General features: G+C 28.1%; 1 protein-coding gene across 1 annotated transcript in view; it reads right to left on the reverse strand.

The window, feature by feature from the left end:
* LOC129961004 (uncharacterized) overlaps nt 1–14,466 on the reverse strand; it is a 29,198-nt gene extending 14,732 nt beyond the window's left edge. The window contains exons 1-4 of the mRNA XM_056074795.1: nt 14,367–14,466; nt 13,931–14,014; nt 3,498–3,517; nt 777–822 (exon numbers count right to left, since the gene is read on the reverse strand). Of these exons, the coding sequence (XP_055930770.1) occupies nt 777–822; nt 3,498–3,517; nt 13,931–14,006 (142 nt within the window). The 5' untranslated portion in view covers nt 14,007–14,014; nt 14,367–14,466. The remainder of the gene's footprint in view (nt 1–776; nt 823–3,497; nt 3,518–13,930; nt 14,015–14,366) is intronic.
* Nucleotides 14,467–16,635: the final 2,169 nt, after the last annotated feature.

Consider the following 16,635-nt stretch of genomic DNA (forward strand, 5'->3'; position numbering starts at 1 on the left):
TCTTTGAATCTATACTAATGGAAAGTATCTTCTCCATTTATATATCATAATTGTTTCAAATTTCAATAAACTTTAATGACTTTTTAACATGGATATTTAGTTTAAGTTATACTAACATCTTGGTTTCAAGCAACATTACGGCTATTTTGAGATGGACCACATAATTTTAATCATCAGAGATCAGACAACAAGGCGGCACCTCAGCCAAAATCCTCTCACAAAACCTTCATGCCACACCAGATCTAAAAGTGGTGATATGTAAATATGAGTTATTTTAGCAAAACTTTCTAAAAGAAGATTTGTGACTTTAGCTCAGTTCAGTTATATTAACATCCCGTTTTCGAAGTTAGATAGGGATTTTTTGAGCCACGATCAAATGGCGAGGACGACACCTGAGCTAGAACCTACTCGAGAAGATTCTGCCCACTACCAGGGAGAAGAAATTTGACTTCGCATTTAATATGCACTACACGCCCCTGCACAGACGTTCTTCTCTGAAACTGCGCTTCGAGCCTAGAATCCTTCAATCTCAAAACCACGACATCGTATAAACTTTCTCCATGCTAAGAATCGACGTATGTGTCGACTGAAGCAAAACATGAAAAAGAAAAAAAGAAAGACACTTTTCAGAGTTCCTTCTTATTATTATTCATTTATACTTAATGAATTTATTTACTCGCTTTCTAAGAAATATCTTTCTAATATCTATTCCTCTTTTTCTAACTTATAGATTTTCTAAATAATAACTAGATAAATTTATTTCAAAAGAAACTTACTATTTTCTGCCCGAAGGCTCTCCAGTTCTTTCACATCGTCGGATACCTATGAACAAACAAATGCTAAAATTCTAGTCTTTTTACAGTATCATTTACATAAAGTTTGACTAAATTTTTATTAAATTTTGCATTGTGTTTTTCAGATAAAATGTGGCTTTCTAAATTTTTCATTCGCTAAGACTTTTGGAATAAGAAAAAGAACATCCATTTCGATCTGAAAAACTTCTCCCGAATCCCAAAGAAAAAATAAGAATAATGTACCATAGAGTTTGTCAAATTCGAATCAAGAGAATATTTTTAGTGACTCGAATTTCTCACTTATATAAAGTTAAAATATTATCAACAATTACAATTTTCACTAGTTTAAAACCAAAACTATTTTTTTTAAATGCTTTCGGATGTTAAACATGTTCTTACCTTATGCCCATCATATATTTTGTTTTACATTACATTATCGGTTGCTTATTTTGAAGTTTTATTGTGCAGTTGTTAAATTTATGTATCTTACATTGTACATTTAATTTAATTACTTATTTATAAAATCTATTATAATTAAATTATTTAAAGCCTTTAAATTATAATTATTATATCTTTGTTTATTAAAATTCCTTACTGTTTGTTAATTAAAACTCAATCATCAGAGCCATTTATAACTTAAAAATTGGCATTCATTTGTTTTATTCTTATTTTTACACATAGTTCTTCTTAAACGAAAATTTGGATAAATCTAATTCTTTCTGTGGTCCTGTCAGCTTCAAACTAGCCATCTCTCAAAATAATGAAAAATAAATAAAAGGAAATTGAATTTAAAATAATAATTTTGGAACTTTTAGCAAAATCTTTTAAAATCGCGGAAATTTTCAAAACAATTTTTACTTAAAAAGGGAAAAAAAAAAATAAGAGAATATGCAGTAAAATAATTTTTACGACCTAAGATTTCCGTAGCTTCCACGTACAATTTCATGATGAGTCTCACTTTAAGAAACTCGAATACAAAGCATTTTCAAGTTTCTAATACAGTGTACACTCTAATCGCGCCCCACCATCTAATTTCTAAACGTTTTGAAACAGCCATATAGTTTTAATTGAATAAATAACTTAAATGACATGAAGAATTATATTTTGTTTTGTTTCAGTTCGTAAATAATCCAATCAATGGCTCTAAAGAAATGGCTGAAAAGAGTTGTGAAATCTAAATTATTTTGACCCGGTCCAACAAGTTGTATTTAGTAAAATGTATTTGGCTTGCAAACATTTCGAACGAAATAATTCACTCTTCTGTTGAGACTGGTGAAGCTTTAAATTTCGTTATTTCAGGCCAATCAACCACCGCTTCGAGGAATTAGAGCCATTGATTGGATTAGCTTTCTTGAAGCAACCGTTTAAATAGTTCAAAATTATGCAAAATAGTGATATTCAAAGAATCATAACTTGGTCAGTTTTGATCGTAGAAGGATGGAGAATTTATTTAAAATGCTAGCATGCAAAAAATATTTTACTGTACATTATAAATTGAACCGGGAGATTGCAATACAGATTTAAATTTAGTAATTTTTCAGAACTGCATTAATTGATTGAAATAACATAAAATGTAATTTTTTGTCATTTAAAGTATTATCCCAATTAAACCTCTATGCCCATCTCCATTGGTTTAGAAACTAGCGACCGATCATGTGGGGCTTCGCTCATTAAAAGCTGACGGAACTAATTTTTTAAATAAAGAAAATTTTATTTATTTAAAATTTGGAATTTGGAAGACCTGAATTAAAAATTAAGACCATCAAGAGTAAATGCCAACTTTAAAGTAAAATATGGCTTTAAAGACTTTTTTTAATATCTAACTGCTTAACAAATATTACATAATAAAAAAATAAATAAGAAGAAATTTTAATAAATAAAATGGTAATAATTAAAATTTTAAAAGGTTTATTTATATTAATTTTAATAAATAATTAATAAATTCTAATAAATATAATCAGTATATTGGATTTTGAGTTCAACAATTTTGTACAATGATGTTTCAAAATAAATTGTGTAATTCATACCTACACATTCCTAACTTTGAAACAAATTGAAATATTTGCAATGATTTTTCGAATAAAAAAGTAAAACAACGCTAACTTAAAAGTTCAATACGAAAAATAACTTAATGTAATTACGTAAAATGAAACTGACACTGAAGATGCAAAGCGTGTACGAACGTAATTAAGAACAAATAAAAACAGTTTCTTTACAATTTTCAGTTTTCCTTTCAATTTAATAAAATTAATTCACATTATAAGTGTCATTTAAACATTACGGTAACAGAAAATTCAATCTATTAGAGAAAATAAATCAAATCGTCCACAAATTCGAATCAATTAGCTTCATTGTACTTTCTCACTAATCGAGGGATATTATAAATACTTAACAATTTAATTTTTTGTGCATTTTTTTAATATAAAATTGTAAGTAAAACAAATAATTCTTCGATTTCTCTTTCATTTGTTCTTATGACTGTAGATTCTTTATACAATATTTTTGGAAAATTCCTGAATCACATGTTTGAAAACAGTTATTTTTAAAAAAATTATTTTTTATGCCTTCAAAATATCTCAAAAAAGTTTTTATATTGTAATTAATTGAATAAAGACTGGTTCTTTATCAGGAACAACAACTGTAAGATGATATTTGTATCAAATGATACAGTAAAGACTTAATAACAAAGGAAAGTATACTTACTTCCTGAGCATTTTCTTCTCCTAAAAGATAAAAAGGAAATGTAAGCACTTAAAGAAACAGTTATTATTTTGAAAGAAAGTCATTTTGGATTCTTAAATATAAAACTGAAGTAGAATGAATTAACTTAACAATAACGTTCAAGTTATATGAGGTAGAAAATATTTCTACCTTATACAGCAACTACCATATACAGAAAATCACGCTCAAGCTGTATAAGGTAGAAAATATTTCTGCCATTGCGTGATTGGCATGAATTACGTTGAAAATATTTTATAATCTAATATTTATTCAAAGATTTAATAGTTCTAAATTAAAACGGTAATGTTATGCAAGTTATAAAATATTACTTTTTAAATTGAAATTTTCAAAACAGAATGCTGTAATATTTAAAGGTAAATCTTAATTAATTCTATGATATTATCTACATTCATTATTACTGAGAAAAAGTTAGCCCACTCGGAATTTATCAATTTCTTAAAAACGAGTTAAATAAAAATCTCAAAAGGATAACTTCAGAAATTCTCGTGATTTTTTTTTTTTTTTTTTTTTTTTGCATGTATTAATATCAGGACGCACTAAAATCTCATTTTTCAGCAATAAAAGATAGCTAAAGTATATTTTAATCGAGTATTACTATAATCTACAAAAAAAGCATTGTTCATCTTCGTTTACAAAAAAATAATAAATAATAATTAATTTTAAATGTCTTGAAGATAGGTAGAAAATATGCAAATCAATGAAAAATAAGGGTTTCTGAAAACTTCTCTCTTTAACAGTCAACACGAATTTTCTATAGGTAAACCTACCTCGGATTCTATTTGAAGCTTTGTTAAGCATCATCAAAATAAATCAGAATTTCATTCTAATATTCATTTTTATTTATTGTTATTGACCTTTGAATTAAATTTATATTTTAATCTGTTGTGATCACGAATTGGGCTGTTCTTTTGTACCCCTTCACTTTGAGTAATTCTTAGCAATCAATGAGAATGATTAGTATCAGTCTGCAGCAGGTCTGCTCCGTCAATACTAAAACGCCCAAACGTTCATCCAACGAAACTACGACAAATGCCTGAGGAGCTTAGATATCACCTCAAAATTTTCCATTTCCAAAAATTTCCACACCATTTCGTCGTGATTGGTTGAATACCCTAGGCCCATGTTTTGTTAGTTAGAAACGCTTGTCCAGATGTGTTTAGAGGAGACTAAGGTTTTCTGAAAACTCTAAAGTTACAATTTACAAATATTCGACAGGTAAAAACGACACGATATTGCTTCCCTCTAAGCATCATACCTTACCTGTGAAAAGAGCAATTTATAAAAACTACATCATCAGGAGAATATAAAAAAGAAGTTTCGGAAAGTTTCTTACTGATCTCAAATTTCTTTTTAATTTTCCTTTATCTTCGAAAAATACTTTCTATTCCAATTTTTTTTTAAACGATACTAGTATCCTAAAGGGCTAAAAAACAGCTAGCGAGTTGTGAAAAAAGCAACTAATCTCTCCTCAAATATATTAATAATGGATAAAAACCTAGGATCAAAATTCATCAAAAACCTAGTTTATTTTTTTGATCAAATGGATCAAAAACTTAGTTTATGCATTTGTGAGACTCAAGATTTGAGTCTCGCTAAAAGACACAATCACATAGAAAAGGAACTTTCAAAGGTAAAAATAAATGATTATGTAAATTTAAATAAAATATAGTCGTATTATAAATTAATAAAAATATGGAATAATATCACACATCTTGTTATTCTTGGATAATGGGAAAATAATGAAGATGAGTTTTGGCAGATTTTAATCAAAAATTGTTTTTTCAGATATTAGATAGATTACGCTAGACTTAGTATTTCATAGAAGTTTCTTCACAGTTTTATTTTTATTTTTATTTATTAATTATTTTAATTAAAATATAGATCTCATACTGTTCTACAAACCAATAAGATTTCCATCCATGTTTTAAAAAAATATTTCAATAACAAAAATTCTTTATATTTTTAAAATGGGCAACGTCGACTTAAATGAGAAAAATTGTCTTAGTCAATAAAAATCTCCAAAAAAATTTTTTAAGTAATTTATTTAAGAACTGTCTACTCAACCATGGATTTCCAAATGAGGAAAGTAATATCCGATGTACAATGTTACAAAGTAAATTAAAACGAAAAAGAAATGAATGCATAATTTCTCATGTAGGCATAGTAAATTTGTCGTTCAAACAAAAATTTCTTCCAACATTATGATGACTCTAATACTTTAAAAGAAAAGAGAAAGCTTTATGCAAGTATTTCTGAGAAATATTCAAATCGCTTTGATCAAAACCTTCGCAATAAAAAAAAAATTAAAGATTCAATGAGCGTGCAAAATATCAGATACAGATCGATTGTTTTTGGGTTTTTTTAATCATGAAAGATTATTCATGTTAACTGAATAAAAATTTTCTAACTTTAGGCATTACGTACTGAAAGAACTGCTTAAAAAATAGCACTGACATTGAACAGGCAATAGAAAAGTTTGTATAAATGAAACTTAGTACTGATAGCATCACATCAAACTCCAAATAATTGGAGGTGTAAATGAGGTCAACAACTTTGAAAACGATTTAAAACCGATATGTAAAACAAAACTTTTTTTTGTCCCTTTCTTATCGCATATAAGTTCTTCTTTGACGTTAACTCTCAAAATGAGTTACATAAAGCAACATACAAAAGAAATCTAGGGTGCTTAATGCTCGGTTTCAGTAACAAATATTGAACAAAAATTGCATCATTTGCGGCTGAAATTTACAATGCATTAGTGTAAATCAAGTATTTCTTACCACTTTTTTGATTTAAATTATAATTACATGAAAGAATATTACATATAGAATTATTATTAAATTCTAAGCCTGGCTGATTTCATAGACTACAGTGCCCGAAAAAATTGTAAGGACACGCTAGATTGCTATCCCCATACGTTGAAATACACCACGTAAAAAGCGGGAACCTTAGCAACTCGAGAATATTAGTTAATTATAAATTTAATTAAAAAAATTTTAAGAATGTAATTAGAGTGCTAAGCAGCAAAAACTTCTTATATCAGTCATTTACTGCTTTTTAATCATGATATCTATTGTTTCACAGACTCATTACTAGATAGTGCCTGGCGATGAAATCAAAATTTAATTCAATTAATGATTAATTTAATATATTTAAATGTTAAATATCATCGATAATACACAAGAATATAAAATTTCAATCCTCTAGCTCATCACGAAATGACTGAAAACGAAATTCCATCTTTACAAACTTGAATCATTTCAAGTTCAACAAAAGAATATGAAAACACTGCTTTGTCCAATCTGATATGGTTGATCACTGATTTCTCAGAATTCTGTTATGTTACTTATCGGCGATTTATGAAAACAGAATTTTATAACCCATTCGAATTAATCAAATTCCATTATATTTGTTGCCTATTTATTAAATATATATAATTCATTAAAACTCTTTCATACTAAAAGCAAATATTTATAGCGATTTTATGCTTAATATTGTCGTTCTTTCCTGCTGTTTCAATTTTTGAGCCAGTTTTTCTTCATTCGAATTCTTAAGTAAATTGAGTTTTTGTTGTGATCTCATCAGTTACAAATCAGCTAATCTTCACCGTTTTATGTTTAAATAATTAACTAATTAAGAAATATTTGGGGTAGTTAAAATTTTACAAAGGCTACGAAGCGTAATCCGACGTAGACATGACACAATAATCTAATCCATAAAATTAACTAGTCTTGAAAAATTCATCTGTATCTAAATCTAATCTATAATGTAGCTAGTTTTTACTTTAAATCCATAAATTAGGGGAGGGGAACTGATCGGCAAAATCAAATAAAAATATCATCAAAACTAAATTTTTAAAATTTTTGATATCTTTCGTCCGATAATTTTCCTAATTCCATCAGAGATGCCTCAAACATAAAATAAAGACTTAAATAACATAAATAAAGACTTAAAGTATATCCTCATTAATAGAAATGTGTTCACATTGTATTTACAAATCTACAACATAAATGTCATTATATTCTAATGAATTTTTTAAAATTCATAAGCTGAGATGTCTTTTCCAATACTATACTTATCAATAAACATAATCATTTAAATAATGACCGAAAATGCAAACATTAAAGATACTTGAATTAGGAAAAATAGGCGTGATCACAAAAAGTTCTCACTTTGCAAATTATATGCAAATCTAAATTATCAAAATATATCCGCTAATGGCAAAAGTTCAAATAAAAAAACACTCTACCGGATCATTAGCTTTTCTGAACATGAGTGCATAAAATCTCAAAAGATAAAGCTTTCGAAACGCATTCTCCTAAAAGCATATGAATCGATTATGAAATCAATTCTTTAGGTGAAGTGAACCTCATCTTCAAATAATATTAATGTTTGCCAAACATTTCCCCTACTGCAGAAAAGACAACTTTCAGAGCGAAGGGTCAATCGATAAAGAAGCATAGCAACTTCCTTATTCCCATAAGGAATAAGATGCATTCAGTCGAAGAGAATGGGCAGTAGTTTCTGGTTTCATTACATCAAACGCAATTACTTCCTCATTATCTTGGGAGATACCGGGACCAATAACCTTTATGCCTTGAAAACCAAGTAGACCACAGAAATCAATTATCTTATAGATAATCCAAATTGCCATCAATGAAAAAAAGCATACAATATTTCTTCTTTAGATGATGATTTTTCCCCATGAGTGGTATCCAAGTTACGTTTCAGATTATATGTTTGGAATAGTGTTGATGTCTTCAATTAATATTGCCCGAATTGTCATCAGTAAAAAAAAAAAATGACATGCAATATTGTTTTTCTATTTTTTCCCTCTGTGAATGGTAAGTATCAAAGCAATATTTCAAATCTACGTGTGACGGAAATTGTCTAATGCGAACTGACATTACTGGAAAAAACACGCAATTTTGTTTTTCCATTTTTTTTGTTCGTCCATAAGTGGTGGCTAAGCAATATTTCCAATTACACATTTGCGGCATATAAAAGTTTTGGGAATAAAGCAAATTTCGCTTTGTGAAAATTAAACTCCGATACTCTATATTTTTAAAGCGTTTTAATTTAAATAATAATATATTTGTCATTATTCAAAAAAATTCAGTAAAAATAAAATAGTTCGAATCTGTTGAATAAAATTGCGATTGATTCTCTAATCATAATACTGGTAAAAGTCACTGTATGAATGCTTATTCCACATCTTCTTTAAAACAATTAAACTGATTTCAATTAAACTTGAGGCAGTTACGATTTACTAGTTCAGCAGAAATACTGTCGGTGCTTCCTTCATATCTTTATCGCAATCACTGAAAAAAGGAAGAGGCCCGGAAAAAAACATCAGAAGGATTGGGATTCCTGAATTTATGGGAATATTTTAGAAAATGTTCGAACATTATTACATGTTGAGCATTTGTGTAGTTTCTAAAAAGTTTTTTAGAGCACTTCGGAGCATTTCAAGTCATTTTCGAATATTTGGGAATATTACAGCATTTTTAAACAATTTAAATTTTATACATTACATAAACTTTTGAAAATGTCCATCATTCTATAGATTTTAGGACATTTTCTTTCATTCGAGATATTGTTAAAAAAATGTAGGAATATTTGGGAATGTTATAGAATATTTTCAGTCATCATCAAGGCTCATTCTATAGAGCTTTCTGCACATTTCTACAACGTTTTTGAGTATTCTAGATCACTTTACGATATTTTTAAAAGGATCTGCTAGATCAGTCTGGAATTTTTATAATGTTTGTAGAAACGTTTGAGGATTCTTAGACTAAAAACAATCTTAAAAGTTGTACAAAATTATAAAACGAAACATGAAATGTCAATTGCTACTGTTTTTACTTATGAATGCATCAAACTGCTACATATAAAACTTTATGTTTTAACAGTAAGTGAATTTAGATAATAATTGTATTTAATGAAGTTTCGATTGTTTTACAGCTTTAGCATAGTAAAGGACTAAAAGGGAATGAAAATCCTTTCACGGGCATTCAACCAAAAGCGAAATTAGCAAAGCTTTCTCGAGCTGACTAGGTATGTAGATTATCAACACAGCACAATCTTCCGCCTGTGGGAGAGTATGCTAGATTATTGCGGACAATTAAACCTGAGAATGCCATCTTTAAGAAATGCCGACTCGTTTAGCGCATCGCAAACCATGAATCTGAGGACCCCTTTAACGTAAAATCATTAAGTCTATGAAAAAGTTATTGCATTATACAACGCACGCTAGTTTCAAATAAAACTGGAGCTCAAAATTAAAGTATTTTATTGTTTTCTGATTTCCTTCCACCCATATAAATAGATTTACTCGCCTTTGTTTTAAAAATGGATCGAAGACTAAATATAGTAAAGGTTTGAAAGTGCTAAGAAAGAAAATATTCGGATATTGTAGAAAACTATTATCTACCCACAGGAAGATTCCCTTTTGCAATCATTCAGGAACTTTTTACGTTTACCACACTATTAAATATTCTTCATTTGACAATTTAACATGAAAAATAGTGTCATTTTTTAATAAGTCTAGTAAAAACTTGTGCAAAGTAAATAAACTGAATCGAATTGTTTTACTTTGAAAGTTTTTTAAAGATTTCTGCGAGTGTTTCGAAACGTTTCTTCTTACAAAATTAAAAAAGGAACAAGATTCCTTTTTTTTAAATAAAATGGTAGATTTTTCATAATAGAATTTTAAATAACTTAACTTTAATCAGAAACATCTGTGATTTTTAAAACGTTGAGCTGCTCTCTCAAGACTCAGAAAAATAAAATGACTCATTCCTAAACATTAACATCAAGTAAAATATTTAATGGATAATTTTTCACGCAATTCTTCCAACAATGAAATGGTATGCGTTGTCTTGGTGGTAAGGTCTAGATTTGGAACTATAAGCAAATTGAGACAGAGACATTTTAGAATTGATAATTTTCGCATTATCTAATAATCTTTCTTAGAACGAGGCGTCGTTTCGCGCCATTTCAAAAGGTTTTATTTTCCTGGTATTTGTGAAATTTTACTGCTTACATAATAGGTTAGCAATAATTGTACCATTAGCACCGTGCTGCGTTAAGCAGCATGATTTCCACTTTTACTATTGCTACAATAATTAATGGGCAAACACATACTTTACAATCAGTGTATGACAAAACATCTATTGGTTGCTACTGTGGAATTTGGTTCTGTCGAATGTTTTTTAAGGTAGATTCCTATAGGAAGACTACCTATTGAAATGGTTCTCTTAACAATACTTCGGGAAAATTTCTTCAGTTCTTTACCGATCATGGTCATTTCTACTCATTTTCATTTCGATATAACTTTCTTAATATTGAAGATAATAAAGAAATAAAATAATAAATACAATAAGAAAAATAAATCCAGCTAGCTAAATTAGTGTCTCATTAATACGAACAACTTTTGTATTTGAAGTTTTTCGATAACTGCAATATCTTAGAAGTTAGAGGCTGAAAAGTGATTTTCACGCCCTAATTTAGACGGTTTTTAACATCAACAATTTATGTTGACAGATAATAACTCGGATGTAAAGGAATCTACTTTTGCTTTCCAGATTGTTTTAATTCTGATTCATCAATAACTCTGTTTTCTTTTCTGGTCTCTATATTTCTTATTAATATCATATTAAAATATTAGTTACAATTCGAATTCATTATGATTAATTAGAAGTTAAATAAATTTTTTTAATAATAAATTTTATTAAGTTCTTATTTCTTAATTGTTTTCAATAATTAAATAAGTTTAACATCTATATGGAAGTTTTATAGTAAAACTAATATATTCAAAATGCTTTTTAATGTTTATTTGTCGCCTATATACTGTTTTTTAAATTTTTACTCTTACTGCTTTATTTATTATTTTTAATTTATTATTAAGTTTTATTTAATTAAGCTATTAATTATGAGACTAAATATTTATTGCTAGGTTTAACTTAATGTATTATAATTATTTTCGAATTTTCCGATAATTCGAATTTTATATTGTGGCCCTTTCAGCTTCGAAGCAACCAAGTTTCACTGCACTGCTGATTCATAAGATTAAAAAAAAATTACCCGATTCAGAATGTTTTTTTTTTTTTTTGATGAAAGATAATCATTAGTAATGACTTATTATTTCTGCAATGAATCATTATAAACTTAATGAAGAAGATTCGAAAGGTTACATTGTTCAATACTTCTTTTATTTTATTAACACATTTTCTGGTATGCTACCAATTTCTACTTTGAATTTACGAGGTCTAACATAAAAAATCAATACTTAATAAGCTCACTAGAAATCAATGCTAATATATCTCATATTATTAAATAATACTTTTCTATTCATAATATATTTAGTCTTTCTATGCGATAAGAAGCGCCTAAGAGCTGTATATATTAAAAAACCTAAAAAATTATTTAAATACTTACCAACTAATAGATTATTCAAATTAATATGAGCGATTTTTTTTCTAATCTGTTTCACCCTCCGTACGAGAGGCATGTTACTCTTAGATAAGTTTAGGGAGAGGGAATTTTTTTTTTCTTTTTTAATATATAAAAGGCCGTAAGGCACAAATTAATGGTAAAATTTACTTAAAAATATCCTTAATATTTAAGAAAAGATATATTTAATTACAACTCTAATATGGAGGGTTCTATTTTTGCGCCATATGTTAACGTATTGAATGAACAAATGAGTAGTTAGACATTCAAAATCATTTGAACTGCAGAATGGCTAAAAAAATTTTAATCTGTTACTTACTTCCGTTAAAACCATAACGAAAAATTGATAAGGATTAAAGTAAAATAATATGCTATTTTTTACTGAATTATAAATACTAAAAGTTAAAGAAGTAGAAAAAGTATAAACGTTTAAAATGCGGAATAATTAAAATTTGCTGTAACTATAAGTGTGTGAAAACATACCATTGTTATGTGTTAGATTTCTTTCAATAAGAACATTTACTTTAGGCGTCTTTACTGATTCTCAAGCTGATTACGCATGTGAAGGCTTTTTCTAAGATATTCAAGGAAAGGACCAGAAAATGTTTGAATGAAAGATTTATATTAATTTAAAATAAGTAACACTAAATAATAATTTCAAAATGAATTTCAGACTATGATAATATTATAGATGTCGAAATAACTTATTATTTTGAATAATGTATCAAATTTAAGATATATAACCTTGGCTTTGAACTTATATTTGCATTACTGCATCATCATGAATTACTGCACAAATAAATAGGCGTCATTATACTGTAATTGATTATACTATGTGACAGTCTGCAAGCTTCTAAAATATCTTCTAGAGAAAACAGCAATTCATTGCACTTTGGTCTTTAAGATCTTTGATTCAAAAAAGAAAGTCGAACTCTGCTTTATAATTTGTCATCCTGATATTTATAAACAAATTCTTTTAAAAAATGGCGGATAGAAATCGAACTAAGGATTCCAAATTTCCATTTGTTCTCATCATAGATGAAATTTGTACCAAGGAATGTAAAGAAAGAAAAAAATATTGGGGAAGACTGAAAGAAAATTTTAGAAGTATTTTTCACTCATAAGGAAGCTTTTTTATGTCGTAAAATTATTCTTTCTAATTATTTTTGCTTTCTTTTATTCTCAAATAACATAATAAGTACCTTTGATTTAATATTTATTAAATTTGTTCTTTTATTCGAATTTATAATTAATAAATCAATAAATCAATGTTGATGATGGAAATCACATAAAATACAAAAATACAAAAAATATATATATATTTCTCTGTGAAACAAAACTCTTGTTCTTGTGAGTATTATCTAAACAAGTTCTTGTGAGTATTATCTAAAACATTTTCAACGCAATTTATTAAAACAAAAATATGGGATATTCTGTACTGAATTTTCAGAAGGGAAAAAATTATTTCTCTTCATTTCAAAACCAGAACACCTGTAAGTATTTCAATATAAAACACACATGATGTTAGAAAGAAATGTAAATCAAGGATGTTCTGTCAAATCTTGTTAAAATATTAATGTCTGCTATTATTATGAAACTACACTACTATTAATTATTTATTTTTACGAAATGTAAGCGACATGAGGAAGAAGGCAGAGTAAAGATCCAAGATATAATTTATTCAGATATATATGTACAAGTTGAGCATTTAATTTTTTACTTAGATATTGAAACTTATCAAGATCTTTACCTAAATTAATACACACAAAGATTAAGCAGCAAAAGTTTGTTTTTTCCCTTAAAGAATTAAATCACTGTATTATTATTTCTAAATAAACGCTTTACTTGAGAATTTATATTAATGCATTACCCTTACAAGTAATATAAAATTATAATTTTTTACTTTTCTGAGAATAATATTTTCTAAAAGTTCAACATACCATTAGGCACTGGAGATGACAAGCACAGCGGTGAAAGTAAGGCTAATACTGCCAAGAATAAAATGCAGCGTTTCATCTTGTTGCCTAAAAAACGCAAAGAACTATACATGTTTGTAAACATTTTTTTGTAAAAAATAACTGACAAGTAACTCAATAAATAAATAAAACATAAATTATAATCACAATAACTTTCCCATTAGTCACTAAATGCTTTTATGTGTAAGTCACGAAAGATCTCGACAGCAGAAAAAAAATTCCAAGTAACCATTTTGTACCATATTGTAAAATAGTTAAGACAAACACTGTACCATTTTTCTTCTACCTGAATACAACTACGCAGTTTGGTGAGACTGCATTGCAGCAGTAAAGACAACTTCTTGAGAAATAAAAGAGTGACAATTTTAAACAAGAGGAAGACAATATTATAAAAGCTCACCTTTTCAAAGCGTTTGCTAAATGGAGATGAGTTTTTGCGATAAGATGAGAATGTGCTTCTCTCCGATGCAGAGGAGCTCGGTAGTGAAACCAAACGAAAATGTTACTTACTGAGTGGTGACGTAAACAAGTCGAGGGAAGCGCAGTACTCTTCTGCGCATCCGTCAAAATCAATGCTACGCAACGGCCAGTTCTAACTGAGGCTTTCCGCACCACAAACTCAATCTAATCGAGGCAACGGGCCCATTTATTGCGTTTTCTTTCCCTTTATTTAATCATAACATATAAGTATGGTGTTAGATGGAAAAATCTTATCTGAAGGAGTGTTTAATGATATTTTTTTTTTTTTTGGGCTAGAGAGTGGCGTGATTTTAGTTAAGGTTAAAGCTAAAAAATAAACTTCTGTTTCCGGAAGAAGAAAAGCGAATGTTTGTAATAAAATATATATTTATTTATTACAAATGCCCAGAAGATTGGCTATGACGCCATTAGATATTAGCCTTCCAATATGTCAGTGACAGAAGGAAGGAGGCAAAGCCGTAGCAGAATTAATGGTACACCGAGTGGAGGAGACCTGCTACATTACACCCCGTATAAAAAATATATAAGCCATCAGAAGTTGCAGAATACAAATACGTTTTGCAAAAAATGAGAAAAGAATAATCTAAAGTAAATGAACTAAACTAAAGTTTAGAAGGAACTAAAATAAATTCGAATTATGGAGGATATTTTAACATTATGTTAACAGGAAATTCAGGGGATTGGAGAAAAATTTGAATGACCGAAAGAGTTCGAATTCGCAAGGCTCCACAATAATATTCAAAATGAAACCATTTTGGCAATTTTTAGTCGGACTTCAAATGAGTTCAAATAAATTCGAATAAAAGAACAAATTTAATAAATATTAAATCAAAGGTACTTATTATGTTATTTGAGAATAAAAGAAAGCAAAAATAATTAGAAAGAATAATTTTACGACATAAAAAAAGCTTCCTTATGAGTGAAAAAGACTTCTAAAATTTTCTTTTAGTCTTCCCTAATATTTTTTCTTTCTTTACATTCCTTGGTACAAAAATTCATCTATAATGACAACAAATGGAAATTTGGAATCCTTAGTTAGATTTTCATCCAATCAAACACGTGTTTTTCTCTTATACATTCACGATCTCAGCTTTTACTGACAAGAAAATGTCTTTATAGAGTCATATTATTCTCATATTATTTTATACCATGAAGATCCAACCTCTCCTTGTAAAGACATCTTGGATGATTTTAATCCTACAGAGGTTTCTCCATGCATATGCGACCGTGTGTTCCACTGTAAAGTTGATTGTTCTCTGCATTCTTAACTTATTTAGAGTTTGTAAACGACTTTTAGAACATCCTGTATATACACAGAAACTTATTTAAATCGAACGCTTCCAATTTGAATTCGTAGTAAATTAGAATTCTTTCTCTAGTCTCTTAAATTTCTCTTTAAAGTAATGTTACATTGCTGTTTATAATGCAAATTTATTTTGGTTCATTCAAAGTCTAAACTGAAAATGGTAAAACAACTTTTATTTCTGAATTAGCTTCGTTCGTTGAATACTTTTATTCCTTATGTACTCAATAATCCTTATGTAATCATAAATTAATACTAATTTATTTGCTTTAATTCGCTCGAAAATTTTATTGCTATATCAGTTATTATATCAAAAAGCTATGATGATTTCCTATTTTCTTAAAAGTAATTTTTGAACACTGTCAATGAACTTTCAATGCACAATTGTTGTTTTTGAAAAGCCGTATACTGTTTTTTATTAAAGTTGGTAATAATTCTTATTCTAATTATTATTATCTTATTTATTAAAATTACTTGCTGTATGTTCACTAATCGTGTATCTTTTTTATAACTGTCTAATAAAAATAATTCTTTTCCTCCATCTGGAGTTTTTAAAAATGCTGCTTTACCTAGTTCAAATTTTTCAAACAATCGAATTTTTGTTGGTTTAAATCACATCAAATTAATCAAATTCCATTTCATAGCAGACAAAAGCAATAAGCTGCCTTTTTAATAGTACAGAAATAAAGGAAGTTGGAAAGGAAAGGAACTGATTTCTGAGTCGGCGGATTTTCTCTTGTTACTAACGATTTCTCTGTAGAAATATTTGAAACAGTATATACCTTTTTCGGGTGTCGTTTGGAGTCTTCTTTCCAAGTAGAAGACAGTTAATGATTGGCGGACTTTTTTCCCTTTCCGATTAAAAATTTGCTTCTTTTGCACTTAG

The sequence above is a fragment of the Argiope bruennichi genome, chromosome X2, assembly GCF_947563725.1.
Source record: "Argiope bruennichi chromosome X2, qqArgBrue1.1, whole genome shotgun sequence".
In the NCBI taxonomy this organism is placed as follows: Eukaryota; Metazoa; Arthropoda; class Arachnida; order Araneae; family Araneidae; genus Argiope; species Argiope bruennichi.